The sequence below is a fragment of the Tachypleus tridentatus genome, chromosome 8, assembly GCF_004210375.1.
Source record: "Tachypleus tridentatus isolate NWPU-2018 chromosome 8, ASM421037v1, whole genome shotgun sequence".
NCBI classification, from domain to species: Eukaryota; Metazoa; Arthropoda; class Merostomata; order Xiphosura; family Limulidae; genus Tachypleus; species Tachypleus tridentatus.
Window position 1 is genome coordinate 95,926,658 of NC_134832.1, and position 25,351 is coordinate 95,952,008.

General features: G+C 29.6%; 1 protein-coding gene across 7 annotated transcripts in view; it reads right to left on the minus strand.

The window, feature by feature from the left end:
• Window positions 1-25,351, minus strand: part of LOC143222992 (tRNA (32-2'-O)-methyltransferase regulator THADA-like) — a 200,513-nt gene that overhangs the window by 84,388 nt on the left and 90,774 nt on the right. For all 7 annotated transcript variants that reach the window (XR_013012601.1, XR_013012602.1, XM_076450318.1 and 4 more), the window contains 8 exons: window positions 24,932-25,019; window positions 22,974-23,134; window positions 21,154-21,309; window positions 16,093-16,200; window positions 14,508-14,637; window positions 12,581-12,723; window positions 8,005-8,357; window positions 6,396-6,532 (listed from right to left, as the gene is read on the minus strand). Coding sequence is in view for 5 of the 7 variants with exons in the window: in XM_076450318.1 (XP_076306433.1) it covers window positions 6,396-6,532; window positions 8,005-8,357; window positions 12,581-12,723; window positions 14,508-14,637; window positions 16,093-16,200; window positions 21,154-21,309; window positions 22,974-23,134; window positions 24,932-25,019 (1,276 nt within the window). In the remaining 2 variants the exon portion in view is untranslated. The remainder of the gene's footprint in view (window positions 1-6,395; window positions 6,533-8,004; window positions 8,358-12,580; window positions 12,724-14,507; window positions 14,638-16,092; window positions 16,201-21,153; window positions 21,310-22,973; window positions 23,135-24,931; window positions 25,020-25,351) is intronic.

The following is a 25,351-nucleotide window of genomic DNA, read 5'->3' on the forward strand; positions in this document are numbered from 1 at the left end:
TGGGAACAAATGATCTGACTTCATATTCTGAATCAAAAAATATTTGAAATCTAAAATTACATTTCCTGATGGAGAGAAGTGGTGCATTTGAGTGAAATATGAAGTTATATATTGTAACATCTCAAACAATTGTCAATTATTGACTGTATTTGATAATTTGGTGTCAAAATGTTCAGATATATCAAGACAATTCATACATGCCATCCTATAATTCTAGGTACTTTTATTAGAGACTGTTTGTTTTATTACACTGATATTTAACAATCTGTTTTGTAACTTCAGTCATTTTTGTCACATAAACTCTACTCTTCACTGTAATTACCACATTTGAACACAAGTTTTATTCTCTGCATCCTGCCATTCTTATAGACACAAAAACTGTCCTTTTAGCATTATTTAAGTAACTGTTATTAAACATTAAAACCTTTATATAAAGGTTAATAAAAGTAAAACAGTAAATAGTTGCCTTGGCATTAAACTATCCACAATCAACTTTTAAAAATCTGCCACACTCAAAGGGAAACTTCATAGCTTGTAGAACTTGGTCTGGAGGGTGTTTTTATTACAACAAATTGTATGCTGATTATTTTGCATGCTATATAACTTGAGATACCAATTTTTGACCATATAATGTAACATTCTTAGGATTTAAGAAATAAAAATAGCAATATACCTTCTGTAAAATAAGATATAACAGTATATAAGGATGAACTGGTAACTAAATTACTCTTTAAACAACACAGTTGTAAAAATAAGAACTAGTGTTGATAGAAAAATATTGGGGTTTTGACCAGCAAATACCAACAAACAATAAATGATGCATCATCAAGTACTTTATTTGTTATGAGTTTTTATCATCCTCTTATTTGTTATTGTATTATCCTTATTTACAACAATGCAATTTTTTTTTATACTTAAAGGTACACATAAGCAGTAAATTTTAGTATGTGTACACAAGTGATCCTTTTTAATGCTAAGCTACAACAGTGCCATACTATTATTAAGACTGTTTTAGTATTGTTGTTGGATAATTCTAACTTATAATTTCATCAAATATTTTCTTTTATTCTCTATCAATTCACAATTCAGTAGCTGCCACATGTGGCCCTTTGGCTAAAACAATGCTCATAAATCCAATTTTTGAAAGGAGCTGAAAACATCTAATGTATGATTTTGCTTTATGTAAATATGATTATCAACATTTGTGTGCAGATAGAAATTATTCTGAACAGATCTAGATTAAAAATGCAGACACACACATGAGTAACTTCCAATGAAATAATAATAGAAAAAACAACAGATTTTAGAAATTTAGTTTGTGATTTGTAAATTTTCAAGCAAAAATAACAATCCAAACACTTTATTGAAATGATCTGTGATGAAAACTCTTGTCAGAATTAAACTTAAGTATATTTACAGTGAAAAAAAAAAGGCTTGAAAGGGTTTAAGAATACCCAAAGCTTAGACATAGTGATTAAAGGATGTCACTATTTTGTATGTGAATTACATGTTAGACATAGTAACAAGTATTTGATAAATGAATATATCATTATAGTTTATGTTACAATAAATACCAGAAGTATATTTTTTTACTCAGGCAAATTTTTCTAACTTTCTGTGCTAATGTTTTGTATGTAGTTAGTGTAATTCTTAGAACCATAGGCTAAAAAAAAAAGTTGTACACTTGCACTAATTCTCTATCTTAAACAAAGATTACCTATCAGAGTCACAGTTCACAGGCTTATTCTCACTTAGTCCTCATTTTTTTTGTCATGCTGCCCTGCAGTAGGGTCTATATTTATTCCAAGGGGTGGGACAGAACTTAATGAGCTTTGAGGGTTTATTTATTTTGAATATATTTAATGAAAATGGTCACTGACATAAGTAATCTAAGAACTGTAAGTTATCACAGTAGGGTTTTCGTCTAACTTAACAGAGTAACATTTACTTATTCTTGATCCTGTCGTTGTCTTGTGTGGACCTCTACAGTACTGACCAAAAAAGTTATTCATGCTAATTAGATGTTGGTCAGTTAAAAGCAAAACACACTCACATACCACTTCATAAATAAATATTTTATTTATCTGTTCACTTTGTGTCTGTTTTAACCTTTCGATTTTTATAATATTTGTAAGTTTTCTCTTGAAACAGAAAATAAAAATAAAATTTAAACATTCCAAACCATAAACTTCAGAATATATACAATTACATTTTATGTTTTTTGATTCATAATGCTTCATGGTTTGTACAATTTACCCAATGTGAAAGGCTTCACTGTCAGAAAATTATGTTTTATTGATAGCTCATTGGTTGTTCAAGTATTTTAACACTGAAACTTCTGAGAATATCTTTTCTAACTGCAAATCTCACTCATTTGCAAGTAACACAAGGACTGAAATGAAAAGCTCTTTTAATTTTTATTTTGTAAGTATGGAATTTATTCTGAACTTCTTCTGTTCATATCACTCTTAAATTTTCCTTTTTAAAGAGTAAAAATCATTTAACATTTAATATCACATGAAATTCTCTAAATACACACTTCAGGTTACTTTGAAGTTATTTTAAATTCTTATCCAACTAGAGTTATTCTCAGGAAAGTGTAGTCTCCTGGAAATTATTTAGAGGAATAACACTGATCTACAGGGTTCCCTCTTTAAGGTACTTTAAGTTTTGTTGGAAGTAGACTAACATTTTTATGGTCACTAGGAAACCTCATGGTGACTACATCTCATCCAACTGAGATCAAACTGGGTTAGAAACAAATAGAGGGTACTAGTAACATTCACAATCTAGTGAAAATTGTTAATTTTCAAGGTTATAAATGTAGACTAAGGAGAATTATCTGTTCCAATTTGGAAAAAGTCACTTTCTTGTTATTACAAAATATTACTCTGGACATCATTTACTTGAATTCTAACCACAAACCACAACCATAAAACTGCTTTTTGCAATGTCAAACATAACATACCAAAACTCTAGTAAAGTTAAAGTCTTCTTAAAATCTAAAGTTTTGGGAAAGGAAAAAACTGCATATGATATTCAAGTTTTTGAAATTTCTAAAAAAATAAACTATATATTTAATAGTCTCTTCTTGATATAATTTTCTCATTATCTTTATATACAAGTAGCTCAGACAATGTACATAAATAATTTTAAAATGAAAATATAAGTATTCAGAGCTACAATCCAAAATTATGTTTATCTATTCTCATAATTTGCTGTACTGACTAGTTCACGTTTACATATTTTGTGTAAGTACCTTCTCAGTTTCAAATACTTTACACAACATGTTTGTCAGAATCAAGTCTATTTTATTTAAAGAGTGTTGTTGTTGTTTTGAATTAAGCACAAAGCTACACAATGGGCTAGAGTTTTCATCGTTGTAAGTCTGAGGACGCTGATTGGTTGGAATTAAGTACAAAAAATATACAATGGACTACCCATGCTCTGCCCACCATGGTTATCAAAACCGGTTTATAGCGTTGTAAGTCTGCAAACATACCACTGAGCCACTGAAGGGGCTTTTAAAAAGTGATAATGATTAATAATATCCTTTCATTTTTACATTCACAGTGTGGGGCAAATTAGTGTAAATAATTAATTCAGTGTTGTTTGAATCTCTAGATTCAATATTTCTTGTGCATGATTTCAAGTGTTCTCTCTCAACAAACTCAGTTATTGCCTTTTTTGGTATTTCTACACAGTCACCTAAGATGTAAATAAGTAAATTTTAAAGATATTGAAATATTATTGGACATTTATGAAAATATAAACAAATGCCTCTAATCTACATAAATTTATTTTCATTCAAATTTTCCATTTAAACTTGTAATTCATGCTTTCAATATTATTAAAGCAATAATAACTTTTTATATATATTATTCATTAATTCTCTTTGTATGGGCATTCTTTAATGTGCATGTCATGAGGTCTTTAATGACTTAAGTTCAAAATTTAGATACACTATCTTTTGTTCATATTATACCAATTGGTATAACATAAAATGATAGCTAATAATCCAATTTTAACAGTATATAAATTTTAAGTTCATAATTTCATAAAGCAACATTTTAAACAATCCTGAATTTCCCCTAGTTTGAAAAATGTGACATTTTTTTTCTCTAGTCTTCCTCTCTTCTCTAATTTATTCACTTCCCCTCCAATAAGTACAAAATTTATTGTAAATTGCTCACTATAAGATCACCATTGCTCAGATAAACCTTAATTTTTGTATCCTTCAATCTTGTTTGCTTACAGTTATCAAATAGAAAATCAGACACCCCTTTTGCCACACCCACCCAGCACATCTTCAATTTTACAATTTGTTAATAGTTCTCTCTTACATTTAATAACATATTATTTAAAAGCAACAAAAAATAGAGGTTTTCATCTATTAAAATATGTATTATATTTTTCTTTCTGAACAGAGGACTATCAATTTCTCTTTTGGTACAAGCTTTGTTTCAACAGGAAACATATTAACTAGCGTGGATGAATTTGTAATGCCTCTTTTCACATTATTAGGGAGCTATAAAATTTGTAACAATTATGGGTCACTGTCTGCTTCTTGAATATTATTATTCTATGTTCTCTAGTGCATTATTTAATAAAATAAATATTATTTAATACATTACTACCACTAGCATATTAAATAAAGTTAGGCATCACTGACAGCAAAAAATCAGAAGACCTGTGTAAGTATTTTATTTCTTATTTTTCATATTTATTTTCCAGTTATTATTATAAAAGTAACTAAAATGTAAAAATATCCTTTAGGTTAGTTAAGATTAGATTAGGTTAAATAAATAATACTAATAAAAGTGTTTCATGAGATACACACAAGCAGCTAAGAGCAACTCGTGTGTAATGTAATTTGATAGCATAGCATGTGGTTTAAAATTTATGATGTGAATGGTATTTAGACACAGAGCAAAGGGCAATTAAACAATAATATGTGTATATAAATAGATGTGTAATATTCCAAGTTTAGAGCTTTTTATGATAAAAAAGTAGTTTCATGTTACAGTATGAAGCTGTTCTAGAAAAAAAAAGAGAGTAATTTAGATTTATTTTTTTGGTGCTTGTGAGGTAGGTCAATTTGACCAACCTTGTACAGGGTTACAGTTGAGAAAATAACACATAAAATATCAAGTTTTACTGACAACAAACATTTGAAATGTATTTAACAGGTTTGAGAGATTACATAAATGAAATTTTAGGAGATTTTTAGAAAACTAAAAAAACTTAATATATTCACAGATTTTTTTTTAAGTTTATTCCAAACACTTCACTCAAAACTTTGATTTTTTATCTGTAAAAACTTATGTTTACTGAAAGTCTGACAAATTTTGTAAAGATATACATATTATATTAAACGTTAGTAGTATCAAAACTATAATGATTTTAAACTAACACAAAGTGGTCAGATTGCCTGTAAATTCTACCAAGACAGAGTCAAGGGAATTAATGAAATAAGAAATATTCCAAATGCTATTCTAATATAACGAATTTAACCATACTATGAATATGTTTTGAAACAGATTTTTTTTTTAAATAAAGTAAATCAACTTTAACTAATTTTCAAAATGGAAGATATTAACAAAGATCATATTTTTTAAATTTCATGAATTAAAACAAATATATAATTCTGGTTAGTTGTATGTAGGGCAAAGAAATGTGCTGATGACACAAAAACAAGTTAATGCTTTTTAGTGTGCTAACATTTTAAAATTTTTACATATGTTACAAAAATGATTCCCAATTGGCTATAAATCTTATTTATGGAGATACTAGGTAACAAATATTTACAGATAATAAAGTCAAATCTACTTAGGCCTGGGAAGGCCACGTGGTCAAGACACTCTACTTGTAATCCGAGGGTCATGGGTTCGAATCCCCATCACATCAAACATGCTTGCCCTTTCAGCTGTGGGGGCATCATTATATTATGGTCATTCCTACTGTTCATTGGCAAAAGAGTAGACCAAGAGTTGATGGTTGGTGATGATGACTAGCTGTCTTCCCTCTAGTCTTACACTGCTAAATTAGGGATGGCTAACACAGACAGCCATTATGTAGCTTTGTGCAAAATTCAAAACAAACAAATCTTCTTTCTACAAAAAAATAATACAAGTCTCTTTTTCTTTCATACTTCAAAAGATAATGAACATACATTTCAAGAAACTTGTCATTGCTTAACTAGTTGCAGGAATAACTTATACAGGAGGCAGCTGTTTAAACGTTCTGGTAAAGGCTGCCATAATTCTCCCCACACAAATTTATTCTATCTGAGAACGCCAACTAAGACTGTCTATTCTTTCTTCCAGAATTCTAATTCACAATCATAGACCACCTTACAGTAGCACAAAAAAACTACTTCTGTAAGTTCAACTTACCAGTATCCATAGGAAGATGACCCTCAGGGGAAGAGCTACACAAAACAGGTACTACTGCTTGTGTAGCTCGTTGACACAACAGAATAACAGCACACACAAGATCTTTCCACATTTTCACTTCTTCATTTTTTATAAATCTTCAAACAGAAAAAAAAAATTAAGTGAATTGAGTTATTCTAAATTGGAGAGATTTCACTTAATTTTTTTGTTTCTAAATAAAATATTACTAAATGTGAAGTACATTAAAGGTGATACATGCTCTAAAAGTAAGAATAATGTCACCTAGTTTACTTATGTATTGAGAACGTTTTGTTGAATATATTTTAAATGTTTCACATATTGTAAAAGTAAGAAAATTGTTGCATGAAAACAAAATTACTTACTATACAAAAAATGTACTAATATAATACAATTGTAATATTATGGTCATGAATTATTCAATTAATGAATGTAAGCAACTCATAATAAACTGGTTAATTCTAAAACAAGTTCTAAAAAGTGGTCCAATATTTCTTTTCATGTTTAACTTTCATTTTCAGCATTGCTAATGGAGTTTATTAATTTTACAGAACATCAAATTTACCTGTAAATCTACTGACTCTACTTTTATAGTGCTATTTGGTTGCAATATTAACATTATTCTCAGAGCTAATGTCTTTTTCTATTTTCTATCATTAGTTTTTAATTTAATACTAACCAATTATTAGAAGAAAAACTGAAATATAATAAACAACAACAAATTATAATAAAAAGTTACTTTGTTGTTTAAAGCCAAAATATCATTATCAGTTTGTAGGCATAATAAACCTAAGGCATGTTACTTAAGGTAGCATAATAAACCTAAGGCATGTTACCTAAGGTAGCATGATAAACCTAAGGCATGTTACCTAAGGTAGCATGATAAACCTAAGGCATGTTACCTGAGGTAGCATAATAAACCTAAGGCATGTTACCTAAGCTGAAATATATGTAGAAACAAATTTCGTCCAATAAAAATGTTTCATATTGATCACTTTCTTAACAAAGAAAACAGATCTTTCAGAAACACAGATGCAACTGATGGCCCAATTTCAGGAATTTCAAACCTTTTCAAACAACTTACAAGGTTTTTCCTCTTATTTTATAATGTAGTTTCATTCTTTTACCCTGTGTAAAAAAAGATATTCTTATTTGACATTGTTGTAATTACCTTGATTTCAAAATATTCTAATTCAGATTTTTAGATATAACAAAGTAAGAAAGATCTTGATCAGTATTTTCCAAACTTTTGTTTTCCATGTCCCTCCTTTAATAAATATGGTTCCTTGCACCCTCACCTTTTTCTTTTTAAATGAGTGAAAGAGTAAGGTAAGTAAAAAGATATCATACATATTAAAATGCTATGTATGTTATAGTATTTACTTATTACTTTTGTTAATAAGAAATATAGTAAAATGCCTTATTTTGCATTATTATGCAATTGACTCTACCCTAATTGCTCGTGTCCCCTCCAGGAAATAATTTGCACACACCCTCTGAGGGTGAGTTCCCTACATTTTAAAAATGCTAATCTAGACCAAATTATTTGTTCACATGTAAATAATACTTACCATAAAAACGTTTTACTTACCGTAACTCTGCCTCATTCAAAATATAGCGGATACAAATAAGTAAGCCATACATTGGACCAGAGGCTGCAGCTGTTAATAAGCTACTATAAGCCACTTTAATTTCTTCTTGTAGCTTTGCAATGAGAAGTCTTAAAACAGAAAAGCAAACACTTCTTTTATTAGTACACATGATAGTAGGCAATAATGGAAACACAGGAGAAACAGTTCTCTCCAGTTCTTCTGCCACTGCCTTGGTAAGTGGATGATTTACCAAAAGAGCTAATAAATATCCTGCTGAAACAGGATCAGGTGGCTTGCTACTCTTTGCAAGGCTTAAAGATTGTTGTAGAACTTCTTCTACTTTACATTTATCCTAAACCAAAAGAACAGTGTCATTGAAATATAGCAATACTCTACAATATATAAAACATAAACTTCATTTATTCTGCAATTTTTTACTACTTTCTCTTCTTATAACCAGCAGAAAACTACTGCATTTTTGACTGCAAGAAACATTTATTGCATCATGAATATAGATATGATAATGTAGCCATGAACTTTGTACCACAATATCTAGCAGTAATGAACACTATAAAAACCATTTTATACATTAAATGTACAAATTATGTTTCAAATTAGATCACATTATTGTTGTTTGAAATTTAAATAAGTAATATCACATGACAATTCTTCTTTTTTTAAAACTACTTAAATAAAGTTAAGTAGATATAATGTTATCTTATATGAGTCAGATATACAACTAAACATAACTAAAAGTCTACTGGTCAGTTGCACATGCATTCAACTCTACAGATACAATACCAATATCAACAGTCTACCTTCTCTCTACTGAAAATGAAATTTAAAGACTAGATCTTGATATAATTACTGCAGAAAAAATACATATTAACTATCAGTTTGACTGTCATATTAATCTAAAAATTCAGCCAGATTTTTATCTGGCTTATAACTGCAATTATATGAAATTCACAATTATTAAACAAGTTATGCATTGCAGCTACAGAAATACTTAAGAAAATACAAAGTAACAAAATATCTAAGGTCATGGAATAATATGGTGTTATAACAAATCAATGTAACCAAAATAACAGTGAGAGCTGGGCAACTTCAACAAAACTATTGTATATCATTCTACAGTTATAATATTCACATTTTGATTGAACTTTTCCACAAACAACATCAGAACACTCTCCACAAAGAAGAAAGAATCCAAATACATAATAACAAATACCCAAAATACCCGAACATGTTGTCCACTGATACCAAAAAAAAAGGAGGGGAGAGAAAGAGAGAAAAGATTATTATATTCTTGAACTTAAAAATGGGTCCATAACAAAATCCTTACAACCTGATCAAAATAAAGTTTATCATCCTAGCTCTAGTAACCTTTGAAAAAAACAAACAACACTATCATAAAAAAATTAATTCTAGAATCATGAATTATGACATAATTTTGGTGAGACTTTAGCTAATAGCTGTGGTTTCTGAAGATCTCACTAAATGAATCATGACTATGGAATCAGACACTGAAGAACAAGTCTTGTTCTATATACTCTCAATAATCTTCAGGACCAGTTGAAAATTAAGTCACCCACTTCTATAGCTACCAATTCTCATGAATAGCAAATCTGTTAAACCCTACACAACTGTAAAACCTCCAGTCAATCTAAGCGACTGCAAACATTCCAAGTCTTGCATCCACAGGGAAGATTCTTCTTTTAGAAAAGAAAGGTGAGGGCACAAACATTTATGAAGTATCTCAGAAGTTATGCCCAATGTCAACACTTGGCATGATATAAAAAATCTGAGGTATAAACTGCTTGTGTGAAAATACCTGAAGATTCTTTTAGAAAAATGTTATACTGTGAAGAGCACAAAATAAACCTCTGCTTTTAGAGTTTTCACTGGCACCCTAGTTGGAACATCTCTCAGTAAAGTTTTGTATTCTTAATACATAGGAATATTGTTAGATGTAACAGGCAGGAACTTCCAATCTTGATGTGTTGTACTACCTTTTATGTACACATTTATGATTCATATTTGTGTAGGTAACTTAGGGTGAGCTATCAGGATGGTTTCTGGCTAATAATGATGATTTTTTCATGATGATAAAGTCCACCAATCTTCAACTTTTTCTACTACATATCGGCTACTTGCCTAGTCTAGGATAAAATTTTCATGTAATCTAATGTCAAGAAATAACATTTATTCTCTTAAAAGAAGAAAATGTTCACATGAGTTAATTAAAAACAGTGTATTTTCTTTACATAGCATCATGTAAAAAGCTAGTAAATCTTGATTCTTAATTTTTGAGATATACTTTTCATACAATTAGTTCACTGTAAAAACAAATACAAACTTACTGTTTCTTGAAATGAAGGTTTTAAAAGCTTAATGTAAAAGAATAAAATGCATTACTCCTTTCTATAAGTCATTGTTTAAAAGGTCTATTGTAAAACGTTAAAGAAATTTATTCTAGAACAGTCTTTACAAGTAAGTACAAAATAACAATAAAGACTAAAAAACTGTGGACTGCTCAACAAAATCATCAGGGAGGATATGTAAAGGCACAGTAAATTCAGGAGGTAGAAATAGGCGATCAAAATCCTCATCAATATGACCGGGTTCCAGGGATTCGCTAGGAAGAGAAGCAACATCTGTAGATAAAGGTTGACCCATATAATGTTCAATCTTCCTGAAAATAAATGTAGACAAATCTCCCAATGGGTTGCCAGCACCTGAAGTCAGTGGTTAATTGTGAAACACCCAAAGTGGTGACACTAACATCATAATTCATGTTTATGTAGTAAACAAAAACATATAAAGGAAATATGAAATATGACTAGAATAACAGTAAGTTATGGTTTATGAGTGCAAAAAAAGTGTACAGAAAATATGTCCAATGGAATAAATCATGATTATTGACTGAGTCCAGGAAAATGAAAATCAGCAGCATGTAATGGAGACACATGCAGAGATTAACACCAATCACAGCTGCAAATGGCGCAGTCATGAGAGACACAAATTCATTGATAGAAGTTGTATAGAGAGGATGACATCAGTTTTTTAATGACAAGCAGAAAATGTCTATGGTTCAGTTCATTCAGAGTAGAACATGAAGCATATAAGGGTGCACATGTGTGATTGACCAGTAAACAGAAGATCATGACAGGATCATACTCTTGAAAGACCCCCTTAACATCATCATAAAAATGAATACAGAATTGTTTTTCAAGTAAGATGAATAAAACTTTGGAATACTTCAGGATAACTCATAGTGCACTCCAGGCCACTGTGATATATTATTCAATGTGAAAGGAAACCACCTAGTTAATAAACTGCAGCCTTTTGACAGCTTGATAACATCTTTCAAATATGTTTTCAATGAAACAATGTGTAGATTGATGATACAAGAAAGCATGGAACAGAGGTCACTCCAGTGAACTGGAAGACTGTGACTGAAAGAAATAAAGTTGTAGTATGAAAGCTGTGTGAGAATGAATATTTATCTGGGAAACACAGATCCCACTGAAATCAAATTGAACTGAGCAATATAACAATATAACTCTAAAAACTGTGAGAAGGTCACTGATATGAAGATAATCAATGACAAGCCTGGTGTTACACTCCCCAAACATAAAATAGTTATAGAAGTAATAATAAAGTCATCTTATTTACATTTTGTACCTTACAGTAAAAATAAAAATAATTTGTAACTGTATTAATATCAAAATGGAAAATGAAGACTGTTTGCTGTCATCCCTGATCTTGAAATAATGACCTAAGTACAGGCAGCCAGTAAGCAACATTCCACAGCTCACCATCTATAAATGACTGTCACCTCTTATAATGTATCCAGAGCCTAAAGTTTCAGGAATATTATGTGGCATTACATGCCCCAAAATCCACAACTTTACTACGCAGTCAACACACACTTTATAAAAATATTTATGGGATATCAAAAAGTGATTTACAATTAGCAATAATAAAAAGGTATAAAGTAAAAAATAGACGTTCATAATTGGTAGTCCCCCCTATACTTTGTGGTTCAGCATTAGTAATAGAGCAACAGTACTTGAATTGCACAGAGACAAAACTGGATTTCACTGGTGCTGAACTGCTCTAGTGCATAAATAAATTAATGAATATTTTATAAAACAATGTTCCACACTTTCCATAAAGTGATTAACTTTGTCAACTGCATCATTACTAAAAACTACAAGGATTTGGTATGTCCAAGTAAAGGAATACAACTCACTTTCTGTAAGTGGTGGGATTAAAATCTACTGCCACTTAGTGTTGGCATGTGCATGTTATGGTAAATTCCATTACTCACTGCTAAAAAGTAGTCCAACAGCATATGGTAAGTAGTATTAACTAGCTTCCTTCCTTCTAGTTTGTTACTTCAAAACTGAGAATGGTCAGCATAGTTAGCCTTCAAGCAGCTAAGTGACAAATTCAGTTATAAAATAATTATTGCTGTTTCACATACTTATTTCTAAATTCAAAAGAAAAACAAGATACAAAAATAATAGCTAAATAATACTGCTATTATGGTGTGACTTCTGTACTTACATGAAATCCAAGAAAAGAGGATGGCAATTTGTTAAGCAATTCTAAAGCTATCTGCTTGTTAGCTTCATAAGAGTCTTGTAAACACTCCATTAATGTTTGAGCTTGAAATGATGAAAGCATATTTTTGATAGAAAATATACAAGCTGTAAAATATAAGCATTAACTTAGATTCTAAGTAGAATACACTCTTTCAAATTCTAATTGTTACAATTAATTATTTTATTATATATTCACATAATTTGTAAAAGTTATAATTTGCCATAAAAACTTACCAATAAAAATTGAAAGTTGATAATAAGATATTTGGAATTTTTACAATACAAAAACAATAGCATATCAAAATACCGATGATACTACAGGGTTTTCAGGTACCTATAATGTTGAACACTTTGTACATATTTGTTGGTTCTAAAATATTAAACTGTTTTATTTACTTTCTTTACATGGGTTTGATCAATTTGACTCACCATGTGACCTTTTGTACTAATTTAAAATCATTATATTTTTGATACTACTATCTTTTAATATAGTATGTAAATGTTGCAAGTCTTTCACAAACAAAAAAATAATATCTTTAGAGAAGTACTTTTGACAAAATAAAAATATTTCTCAGTGAATATAATGAGTATCTTGTTACCAATGATTTCATGTTAAGATTAAAAACATTTTTCATTATCTTAGAAATCTAAAATTTCATTTGTGTAATCTCTGAGACCTATTAAATAAATTTTAAATGTTTGTTTTCAAGAAACGTTACATCTTTTTGTTATTTTCTCTACCCTAACTCTATACAAAGTTGATCATTTCGACTGACCTCATAATCACCAAAGAAAAATTTGAAATAAATCTAAATTGCCCTATTTTTCTTTCTGGAATGCTTCAAATTGTAACATGAAACTACATTTGTTTATCCTAAGTAGCTTTAATTACAGAACAGTATAAATCTATTTATACTTAAATTTTACTGTTTCATTGCCCTTTGAACAATTTCTAGCTACTACTGTTCATGACATTATAAGCTGTAAAATGCTTAAGGAACATGCAGCTCACATTATGCTACTGAAGTACATCACCCATAACCTATTCCAAGCTGTTCATGTGCATACTACATGAAATATTTTTATTATTAATATTTATTTTACTTAATACAACCTTAATTAGTCTAAAGAGATCTGACAATTCCCTCTTCAGGAAACAATGTAATATAATACATCATTTTACAGATGAAAACCTTGGCTTTCTATTTGTTAGAAATAAACAAATAAAAAAGTATTAAGAGTATGAGAGAACTATTAAGAAATACTGAAATATTGGATGTGATGGAGGTGAGTGGTCAAAGGAGACTAACTTTCTATTTGATGGCTCTGTTACTAAACAGAATTGAAGGCTATAAAAATATGGTTTGTCTGAGCAATACAAATTTTATTGTGAGAAATTTGCATTAAATTACTCACTTATTGGAGGGTTGATGAATAAAATAGAAAAGATGGGATGCCTAGAAAAATGTCACATTTTTCACACAATAGGAAATTAATGATTTTGTTTATTACTGCCTTATAAAAATTAAGAACTTAAAACTTGTATAATATTAAAATGTGGATTATTAGTTACAAATTTATGATATACTAACTTCTTAAAACTAAAGTACTTTTTTCCAAACTAATTTTAACAAAATTTCTTATGTGATTTTACTTAATGCACTACTTGTAGTTTTTATTCTTTTATACAACATTCATTTACTTGTTGCAGACATCTTACACCAAGTTAAACACACACACACACTTCTTAAGTGGTTGAAACATACTATATAAATGATGAATGACTGAAATTTCTCAGTTATAAGTCACTGTTTTCAATAAAAGAAATATCTATCTTTACCTAATTTTGTATACTAATATATTTTTATGGGTATAACAATCTTACAAACCATCATCATGTACGTTTTGGAATACTGAAGTGATAAGAGATACAATCCGAAGGGCTGTGCAACGTCGTGGAAAATTAGCACTAGGATGTAGAGAATCAAACATAAAATTCCACAACCATTCCATGAATGTCTGCAAAATTCAAAATTACATATGACTGTTTATAGTATAAATATTTTCAAGCAACTTGCAATACAAAACAACAAAGAATCAAATGAAATTTACTATTTAGTAAATAAGTAAAATAAAACAGAAAATGTGCTGGGAAAGTTTGGTATGTATACTTTCAAGGACATAAAAATTTGCTTCATTTCTTAAACAGCTTACACCCGTTGGATGCGAAATATATGCTTATAACTATTAACCTAAAACTATATTAAATGTTCTATACTATGTAAACTACAGAGTAACTAAGAAAATATCAGAAAGATTTGCTGGGTTGAGAAAATATGTATACACAAGTTATACAATGATGGAAAGATATTATCAATCACATAATTCAATTTAATCTTAAATAGCACAGAAATTCCAACTAGTCTAAAAATAAAGTATATGTATAAGTAAACTCTAAAGTAAATTAATAATTAGATAAATTTAAATTAAAAGCTAAAAACTGGGTAGCAGAAAGTAAGCCATAGTTTGCTTGTGAAGATCCCACTTCAGAATGGCAACTGTTAGACTCAACCCTTAACTGCAACTAATTTCCATTTTTACTCACTTTGTTACTGTTATAAGCTTCAATTACAACATTACGACAATCACTAAATAAACAATGAGCTATATTTTATATATTATAACACTTTTATTTTATTGGACAAAATAGATTGTATGTACTCCTACATACATGCCTTTTAAATGGATGTATGTCTTCGATTAAAACAACATTTACTGGATTCTCTTTCTATTTGAGTAGTTTTGTGCTAGTTTATTGTAAGATTAATTTGTTAAAAAACTTAACTGACCAAGTATACTGAAGTGCAAGTACTTATACTCTATTATAGGAATAAATTATGAGGATTACTAAAACTTTGAACACAAAGGAGTTTTCATCTTAACTTTGTTAAAAATAGTTATTAATCTTACACAGGTTCCCACTCTTTACATTTTGCAATGTACAATCTGAAAGAAAGTAATGGTGGAACTTTACACAGGTAAAACTTTGTTTTGAGCAACACAAAATTCAATTAAACTTTTAAGCTGAATACTACATAAATTTAAATTAAAAATTAATTTAAATCCTTTCAATGAAATATTGTGTTTTGACTTAAAAATGTGGTACCTAAGAGTAAGTAAAACTTTGTTGTATACAAGTTTTAATGTCATCACTATGAAATAAGGCTAAGAAATACATAAAGAATATTTTACTCTATATATTTACTCTGTGTAATATTTTACCACTCAAAGCAAACAACTTTACATCTACCATGCTGGGTGAAGATAAGAATGAACTGCAAATGAGAATTAGATAGAGGATAGTGATTGCTAGTCTAAAGACTACTTTTAACTAATAAAACTTGTGCCCTTTTTCTCTTCTAACTCTGAAACACACAATTTAATTTGATATGTATATTAATAACATGTATTCACCTGACAATCAACTAACTGAGTGTGTCCCCCATCTCCATCCAAATTTTTTTCCTTCTCTTTTTCTTTTTTTCTTAAGATATTTCCTAATTCTCGGATTTTGATCAGAAGCTGTAAAAGCAATAAAACAAAGTTTATTAATTTACTTGTAGAATGTATCAAAATTTGATAAAATATTAATATTTGTGTTATTCCACTCAACTTTCATTTTTATGTAACCACAACAAAATTGAATATTTGACCACTAAGATGTGCTCTTTCTGAAAGTTATTTTAAATATAAAACCTATCTTCATCGATGTTGATACTGTAAATACTCATTCAACCATTCAATTTGTCAACCCTGCTTATTCATGTATGAATAAAAGAAGAATTTTATAACACCTCTCCTTAAAGCAATTGAATTAGCCATCTATGTTTCAGCTGTTGTTAAAAGAATTCTAAGAAATTAACAAAAATACTAAATTTATAAACGAAGCTTGAGAATGCTATACATCAGATCTATTTAAAATTTGAATAAAAATATGTTCAAATATGCTAACTGCATGTGCATTGTCTTTAAAAAATAAAAATGTAGCACTTTAATTATTATAAAATGATGCAAACAATACTCTGACCAATGTCTTTGAAAAAGTCATTTTAGTGATACAGCATTACATGAAAAATACTAGTTTAAATGTTTTGCAGTAGAAAAGTAACATGCATTCATAAGAGTTGCTCTTCGTAGATTATACATCAATACATACATAATTGTATATGTATATTAAAGATCTCTTCTTTTTTTTTCATCAGAAATGAAACAAAAACAAGAATCTGTGATGTACAGACCTTAGGTCTAATGCATTTCTTGATTGGACTACAGTTTCATCTATTTAAGGCTCACCAGCTCAGCCTGAGTCAGCAAACCAAAGAAATACCATTACACCTTTTACAATGGTGAAGTTTATATAATATCTATGAGGTTCCAAGTCTGTTTTACTTAAATTAGTGAATTAAGATGGACTAAAATCTCCATAGATTTTTTTATACTTCTTCTTCCTTTTTTATTTACATTCACAGAATGGATGAAAGACACATACTTTTCCCAAATGATATTATTATTTTATTAGAATGTGTCATAACTTGACAAAATATAGTTATAGTATTTCAAATGATAATCTCAAACTAACTGACTTTTAATATTTTTACCTTCAAGGCCATAAATTGTTAATCAATCAAAAGACTGTACTCTGGATACAACTATATAGTGTTTACCATCAGAAAGAAATGTCTCAGCTAAGTTCAATCCTCATGGAGAGAAATCCATTTTTCTAGCTTATGTAATTAAGATTATTAATGTATGTTGTTATAAACTGTTATATCAATATAAAAAACTGTACAAAACTCTTCCACAGTTTATAAAATAATTTTTACATAATTTTTTAAATCATATAAAACAACACTTTGCACTTAATTTCAAACTACTAAAAATACTTTTGTAGTACACTTGCTTTTCCCAAAAGCTTCAATATCAAAAAGACACAAAAACAAACTAAATGATAGGTAACATACACTACATTTCTTTATTTAAATAACATTCCTTTTTATAAAACTTCACTTACATTTTTTGAATATATTTTCATTCTCTTACACTAAAATCTTAAAAACTATGTTCCTGCTTTATTATTTATATTATTTATTCATAAAATTTGTTGTTACTCTCAATCAACCTTAAAATATTTTATTTTGTTGAATAATAATGATTGAAAAATGATGATTCAAATCAATTATTTGTTTAATGTTGAATTTTTAAACCAGTATGTATCAGTGGTAAACAACTGTGAGTCTACCTATAAAAAAGTTCATACATTAACTGTTTCACTTATATTTATAATGTTTGTGAGCAAAACACTTAAAATAAAGTATGGTCAATATCACTAGTTTACCTGACATTTAAAGTAATTTTAAATAGTCTGACGTTGGCCATAAAAATATAAACATAATCTTCATGTACTATAACCATGATAAACAAAGCTGTGCAGTATTTTTAAGTAAAGAGTTACTTGCATATAAGTAGCAACTGAAGAGATATGCTAATACCTAGCTGGCAGTAAATCACTGACGTTTAAAGAAAGAAAGAAAGTCAATTTTTTACTGTTTAGGAATTGATTTGTTTGAGATAAAGTTTAATATAATAAAACAAAATATAGGCTAATCCAATGTTTATGCAATTTCAAAGACTAAGTTTATTGTATAAGACTGAACTTCATAGGCAACTCCAGCATGAAAATATTAGAACTATTTTGAATATTACAGAAATCAAGCTACAATAATGTAAGCCCTTACAAGTCATGGTTACCACAAACTGAAACATAAAATATAGTAACAGGTCATTTGTTGGAATATTAACAATTGGTGAATTATTTTTTAAATTAATCCTCTGTTGTGGATTAATTCCATATGAAAAATACAACATTTTATGTTTCGAAATTTTTGGTGACTTCTCTTTCTTTTTGAATTTTAGAACATATGTTTTGTTAGCCATGGAAAATATTTAATTTATGCAACAGACACAGCATTGTGAGAACAAAAATAATAATTTTAATAACATTCTTTTCACTAGCCTAATAACTTTATAGATGACATGTATACCTAAAACATACATCTTATTTAAAGGCCTGTACTAGACAAGTTAGAAATCATGTTATTTAAACTATTATTATTATTCCTCCTACAAGGTAATACCATGCATATTAACAAGTTAGGTTCTGTGATAGATTTTTTAGACAGAGTATTCATAATAAAACTTTGTAGAACAGATAGCAACTCCATGTTGTGGAGACGCAAGTGCAGAGGATGATGCTTCGAAAGTCTTCTGCCTTTTGTCTTCAGGTCAGTGTGTGTGTAAGGTGTTGTCGGTCTTTTAAAACTTGACAGATTTCATAGGACAACTCAAAAAGCTACACATCAAATCCCAGGATATTCTGGTCAGTTTTGAAATCACAGACCTATTTACCAAAGTTTCAGCCTCAGAAACCCTACACATCACCAGACAAATGTTAAATGACAATTCTCTACCACACAGAATAGATATGAAAATAGATGCCATAATGGAACTAACAAATATTTGCCTACAATCAACCTATTTCCAATACAACAAGGAATTCTATGAACAAACAGATGGTCTAGCCATGGGATCACCACTTTTTCCAATCCTAGCAGACATTTTCATGGAAAACTTTGGAGAAAGAGCCCCTCCATCCACACCTATAAAACCAAGTGTCTACAAACATTATGTCAATGACACCTTCATTATTTGGCCCCACAGTTATGAAAACTTACCAGCCTTCCTGAAACATCTCAATTCCATAGATAAAAGAATCCACTGTGGAAATAGAGGAATAAAACAGCCTACCGTTTCTTGACATACTCTTCAGCAAACAAGCAAGACAAGTCACCACAACAGTATACAGAAAACCCACCCACAGGAGCAGATACCTACACTTCCAATCCTATCATCCAACCTCAATAAAACATGATATGCCTCAACAAAAGAGCAGAAAACATATGCAATAAGATATCCATTGAAGGAGAACACCAAACAAATGAAACCTTGGCATGAGTTTTGTTTAGAGAAAGAGAAGTCTGATGAATTATCTCCCTAACAGGGGTGTTCAGGAACGTTGTAGTTCCTCTTCATCCCTGCTCATGGAAAATTATTTATCTGTACATGGGTGGTTTTTCCTATATTTTAATTTGGCTTGTTTGAGGCAATTAAGTGAGATGGGGCAGTATGAAAATGTCGAGTGAGATTGCCAAAAGACTGTAGAGAGTTTTAAACAGAACAGTTACACCTCCTCTTTCATCAAAAACTCCTTGAAGAAGACCACAACAGAAAAAAAGATCAGAAAGTCACTATCACTACCACCATTTACCTTCCATACCAACAACACTTCAGTGAAAACTCAAATGCACAGCCAAGAAATTCAACATAGATGTCCAGTGGAAATCCTACAACACTTTAAGGTCCATTCTGGTAAAAAACAATGTTCCTGCAACAATACATACATTGGAAAAATGGGAAGAAAACACATAACAAGAATAAAAGAACATAAAGATTGTACAAGACTCATGAAAACACAAAATTCAGCCATTGCAGAGCATGCCACATGAACTGGACACAGAATAAACTAGGAGAAAACTAGAATCATCAACACAGACAAATTCTGGAAGACAAGAAAAATCAAAGAATCATTTTATATTAACACTACTGAACCTTCATTAAATAGAGATTCCAGATTAGAGGTGAGTAACCTGTGTCTACCTTTGGTTGAATCTACAGGAAATCTTTCCTCCAATCAGAAACAGTGATAATCCAACCAATCATAACACACTCTCCACAATTCACCAGGACATTATAAAAGACAAACAACACCTTACACACACATTGACCTGAAGATGAAAGACAGAAGACTTTCAAAACATCGTCCTATACACTTGTGCCTCCGCAACAGGCAGTTGTCATCCATTCTACAAAGTTTCATCAAGTTAGATTATGCTAGCTTAAGTATCATAAGGTGTTCAGCCCAACTCATTTCACTACTTATGGAATTTTATTTTATACAAAAGCTTTATTATCCTACATCTGACAAATGTGGGCAGTACCAAATGAGTGAAAATATTTTACATAAAAAATGTTTAACACTTTACTAATGTTTTAAAATACTGTATTTCTACATGAATCAGAAATAATAATAAGAAACAAGTAAATGAAAACTTTAGAATAAATTATATTAGAAACTTAACAGTAGTATGATGTATAAAAAATTGAGGTATTACAGTTATTTCTTTACAGAGCAACTATATATATATATATGTATATTTAAAATTATTAAAACTGAGCTCTTTACTGTTTTAACTATATAGTAGGAGTCACACATACATAAGATTAGTAAGCTGACACAGTATAAATACTTCTTCTCATGATGAATATATTACACACATATTATACCAAGAAAAAAAACAGCAGAAACATTGGTTAGTGAGAATGTATATACACAGTACAAAATATTACATTTACACTAACCTTCTTTATGTGGCTCTGTAGTTGCTGTCTAAAGGCAGGTGACTGGCTGTCCATATTTAAGGGTATAAATAACTTAACAAGTTCAAGATCTATTGAATTCAGATGAACCGGTAATTTTTTTGCTTCACAAAGTAGCCAAAATGCGTCTATTCTGATCTAGTAAATACATACAGCACAGAAAAAATACAATGGCCTTAATTGTTCTGTCATCTGAAATACATTAAAACTGACACTTTAAGTCTGGAAAAATATTAACTATAACATAATTCTTTAATACTACATTATTTCTTTGATTATGCTAATAATTAAATATTTTGTTCTTTCTATGCTTCCTCATTCTAATTCTATGACCCACTCCTTTCACTTTCGTAAATTTATAAAAATCTTGTATAGACATACATGATTTTTAATGTCTCATATCCTCTCTTATTGGAAAATATCAGCCAATAACCATCTCTGATATAGTAATAACCCACTAATTATAATTTCACTACAGTTTCTCTCACAAACTTACCAGATTGGTAAAAAAGCAGGAATAAAACAAGCAGATGTAGGTATCTCTTTGAATTATGAAATGTATAAAACAATTACAGGATAATCAATACTTGTAATATTTTTACAACTATGACAAAGCAAAACCACTGTTATAAAAGAATACCATTCTCCAAGCAGAAAGTCATTAGACTATTTATGTATTAGTAAAAACAACTAAATTACCACTCCAAGCTACCAAACAGCATACAGAGAAAAAACTTCAAATAAAATGTGACTGTGGCTTTCTACATAAATGTGAAGGCCTATAATTACCATTGCAAGTATATTCAGCATAACCATAACATTCACATGATAGAATACACAATCATAGATATGCACAAACAGTTAACTGTTCTGCTAGGGTTATGAATACGGTAAAATGCCACATTATTAAAATATTTGAAAACAAAACAAACCGTATTTACTTGTCCAAAGAAAGCAATTTTTTTTCCCTAAATACTCAGTAGAACATAGTACCAGTTTAAAGATCCAAAAACATACACAGCCAAAACTAATGTATGAACCATAAAACTATAAGATAAAGAATAGTTACAATAGTAAAAACCTCAATATATGAAATATAAAATTTTAGTCCTATTTGTATTAATGACACAAACTAGAGTACCCTACACACAAATGTACTTTTCTGTTAGGTCTCCCTTTATATAAACTACATAATCCTCATTTTTGAAAGCAAAATAATCAGGTTATACTTGTAAGGGTATTAAACCACAATAAATAATTAAACTTCTGGAAGGAGTATCATTAAAAAACATACAGTTACACTGCAAACATATTTTCAGAAAGAGAAAACATAACTGACATGTCAGATTAATCAGTTGCTGAGAAAATACTGCTGATCAAATGTAGAATTAAAACACAAAACTACTTGAATAAAGTACCAAAATTTTAATATTCAAAATTTAGTGCATATTTAAAGTTTATGACACATAGGTTAAAAAATGGTCTCATATACCATAAAATACAGTAACAACACCCAGTATACAAAACATTCAAGACAAATATATACACTTATGTACCAGGAGTAAAGTTGAATAAATATAATAAAGTGATGTTTGGCAACTAGTTTACAAAATGTACAAAAAGATTGTGAATGTAGTATGTAGAATTTCATGTAAAATTAATTTTTTTATACGATTACAGATAAAACTGGTAAAACATTAAGGAAGAAGCAAATGAATATAGTGAGATAACACATTTGGAGAAATATTTGCATTTCTTTGAACCAATAAAAATGTATGTTTCAAGATCATTCACAATATTACCTGATCATCAGCATGTACTAAGGCTTCTTTCATCACATGCATAGGCAGTATATCTCGCCATTTATTACTACCTGATTGAGCTGAAGCAGAACATGGCACCCCAGTAACTCCACTGTTATACGTATACTTAGCACATTTCATTAAGAATGTCAAATAGCATCCTGAAAAAAAATTACTACAATACATACCTTGTTAAGCAATTACTTTGTGACTGAAATAGTACTGCTACAACATTAAACTTAACATTTTCTTAAATCAAAATAATACTTAACTTCTAAAACACTTATAGTTATTACTCTACTGCCAGGGTTTCTTCTTCTTCTGCTCATCTAAGCATGGTTCTGATTCTTTCTCACTTACTGCAGTCTTTTATACCCCACACAATTGCCCTTGAGGATATTTATCTCATGATATTCTCCACCTATGTCAAAGCTCCCTCTATCCTGGTACTGTATATAAGAACCTAATTTAGATAATATTACCATATTTTCAATCACAGATTTTAATACCAGCTCTTACTGGGGAGGAAGTGCAGGAGAGTGTCTGTGGAGGTAAGTATCAGTGGAAATGCATTTTAAATTTTAAAACATGTTAACTTCCCAAACAAATATATCTTCAGTCTGCAGTTATGAACTTTTATCCTCACACCTCAATTGTGTGGGCAGAGTATATTCCACTTGCCCTCAGATTTATGGGGAGGATACAGAACAACTGTGCTCAACCAAGAACTCATGAGTGCACCACTCTGCATTCATAATTATCAAGAGAGAGTGAAGTCCCTTCAATGAACAATGTAATGTCAAAGCTCCCTCTATCCTGGTACTGTATAGAAGAACCTAATTTAGAAAATATTACCATGTTTTCAATCACAGACTTTAATACCAGCTTATACACTGTCATAATTATCAAGAGAGAGTGAAGTCCCTTCAATGAACAATGTAATGAATCTATATGGATCAAAAACACAGCTGAGTATCAAATCTGAACTAATATTATGAGTTGGCTCTTGTGTGGACTGGTGGTTCTCCTTCTACATCTGGGAAAAAAACACAGTCTTTGATAACAAAAACAAATTATAAATTTCTAGGTTAGTTAAGAACACAGTTTCTTACATTTAGAATTAATTAAAGAAATCCTGCTGGCCATAGCCCCTTGGAATATTTTAAGAAACCTTAACTTACACAGAAAACTAAGAGTATTAGTTAGTAAGCTTGAATTTAATTTCTTTAACTTTAGCTCAAAATAATCAAAGAATACATTTATGTAGATACATATACATTTATATATAAATAAAGTATTTTGCACAATTTGTATTCAGACCAACCATGTTTGGTTTTTTTTTAGCTGTAAGAAGAGTAAAATTAGTCATTAATGCAATACTTCAATAAAAGAATTAAAAATTTTTTAACATACTCAAAAATTTATGTTCCAGCAAGGGAAAATATACACATACAGTAAATAAAATCTGGCAAATAAAGAGAATTTAATGCAATTTATTTCCACCCAATATTACAACATCTTATACAGATTTTTTAAATACAAACTAGTGGTTGCAGTGCATGACATGCACAAAGTACTGAAAGATTTGTTTTATTTTGAATTTTTGCACAAAGCTACACAAGTGTTATATGTGCTAGACTGCAGGGAAGGCAGCTAGTCATCACTACCCACTGTCAACACTTGTGCTACTCTTTTACCAATGAATAGTAAAATTAACTGTCACATTATAATGTTTCCATGGCTGAAAGAGTAGGCATGTTTGGTGTGAAGGTAATTTGAACGTGTGACCCTCTGGTTATGAGTTGAGCACCCTAATCACATGGTCATGTCTAGCCAGTACTGAAATAAAAATATTTTATGATAAAATAATAATAATTTAGAAAATACTGTATATTTATATTAATAAGTGCTTCAATATTTAAAATGTTCAAATTATCATCTAAACAAATGTTTCTTACCTGTACTGGAATCTGGTTCAGGTGGCATTAACTCAATTATGTAGGAAACTGAATAAGGATCTGCCTTTAGTAGCTTTGGAAGGACATACTGTAGAGTAGAATATTCTCATTTAGTACGGTAATATATCCAACTTTGTTACAAATATTTCATAATGTTTATCCAGAAAATGTACACCAAATATAAACATTCACAGAAACTTTTGAAGTTACATGTAATTTTTATAATGCAATATTAAACTAAGTTATAGCACAATTTTAATCTTTCCCTTTCACTTAAGAAAAAAAAAGACAGGAATATTTGAGTTGTAATGATAGGTTATTATATAAAAAAATGAAGTATCTATTATAAAAAAAAATCATTGGCTATAGCTAGTATATAAATTCCTTGTCCTTCATTAAAATAACATTACTTGTCAATCA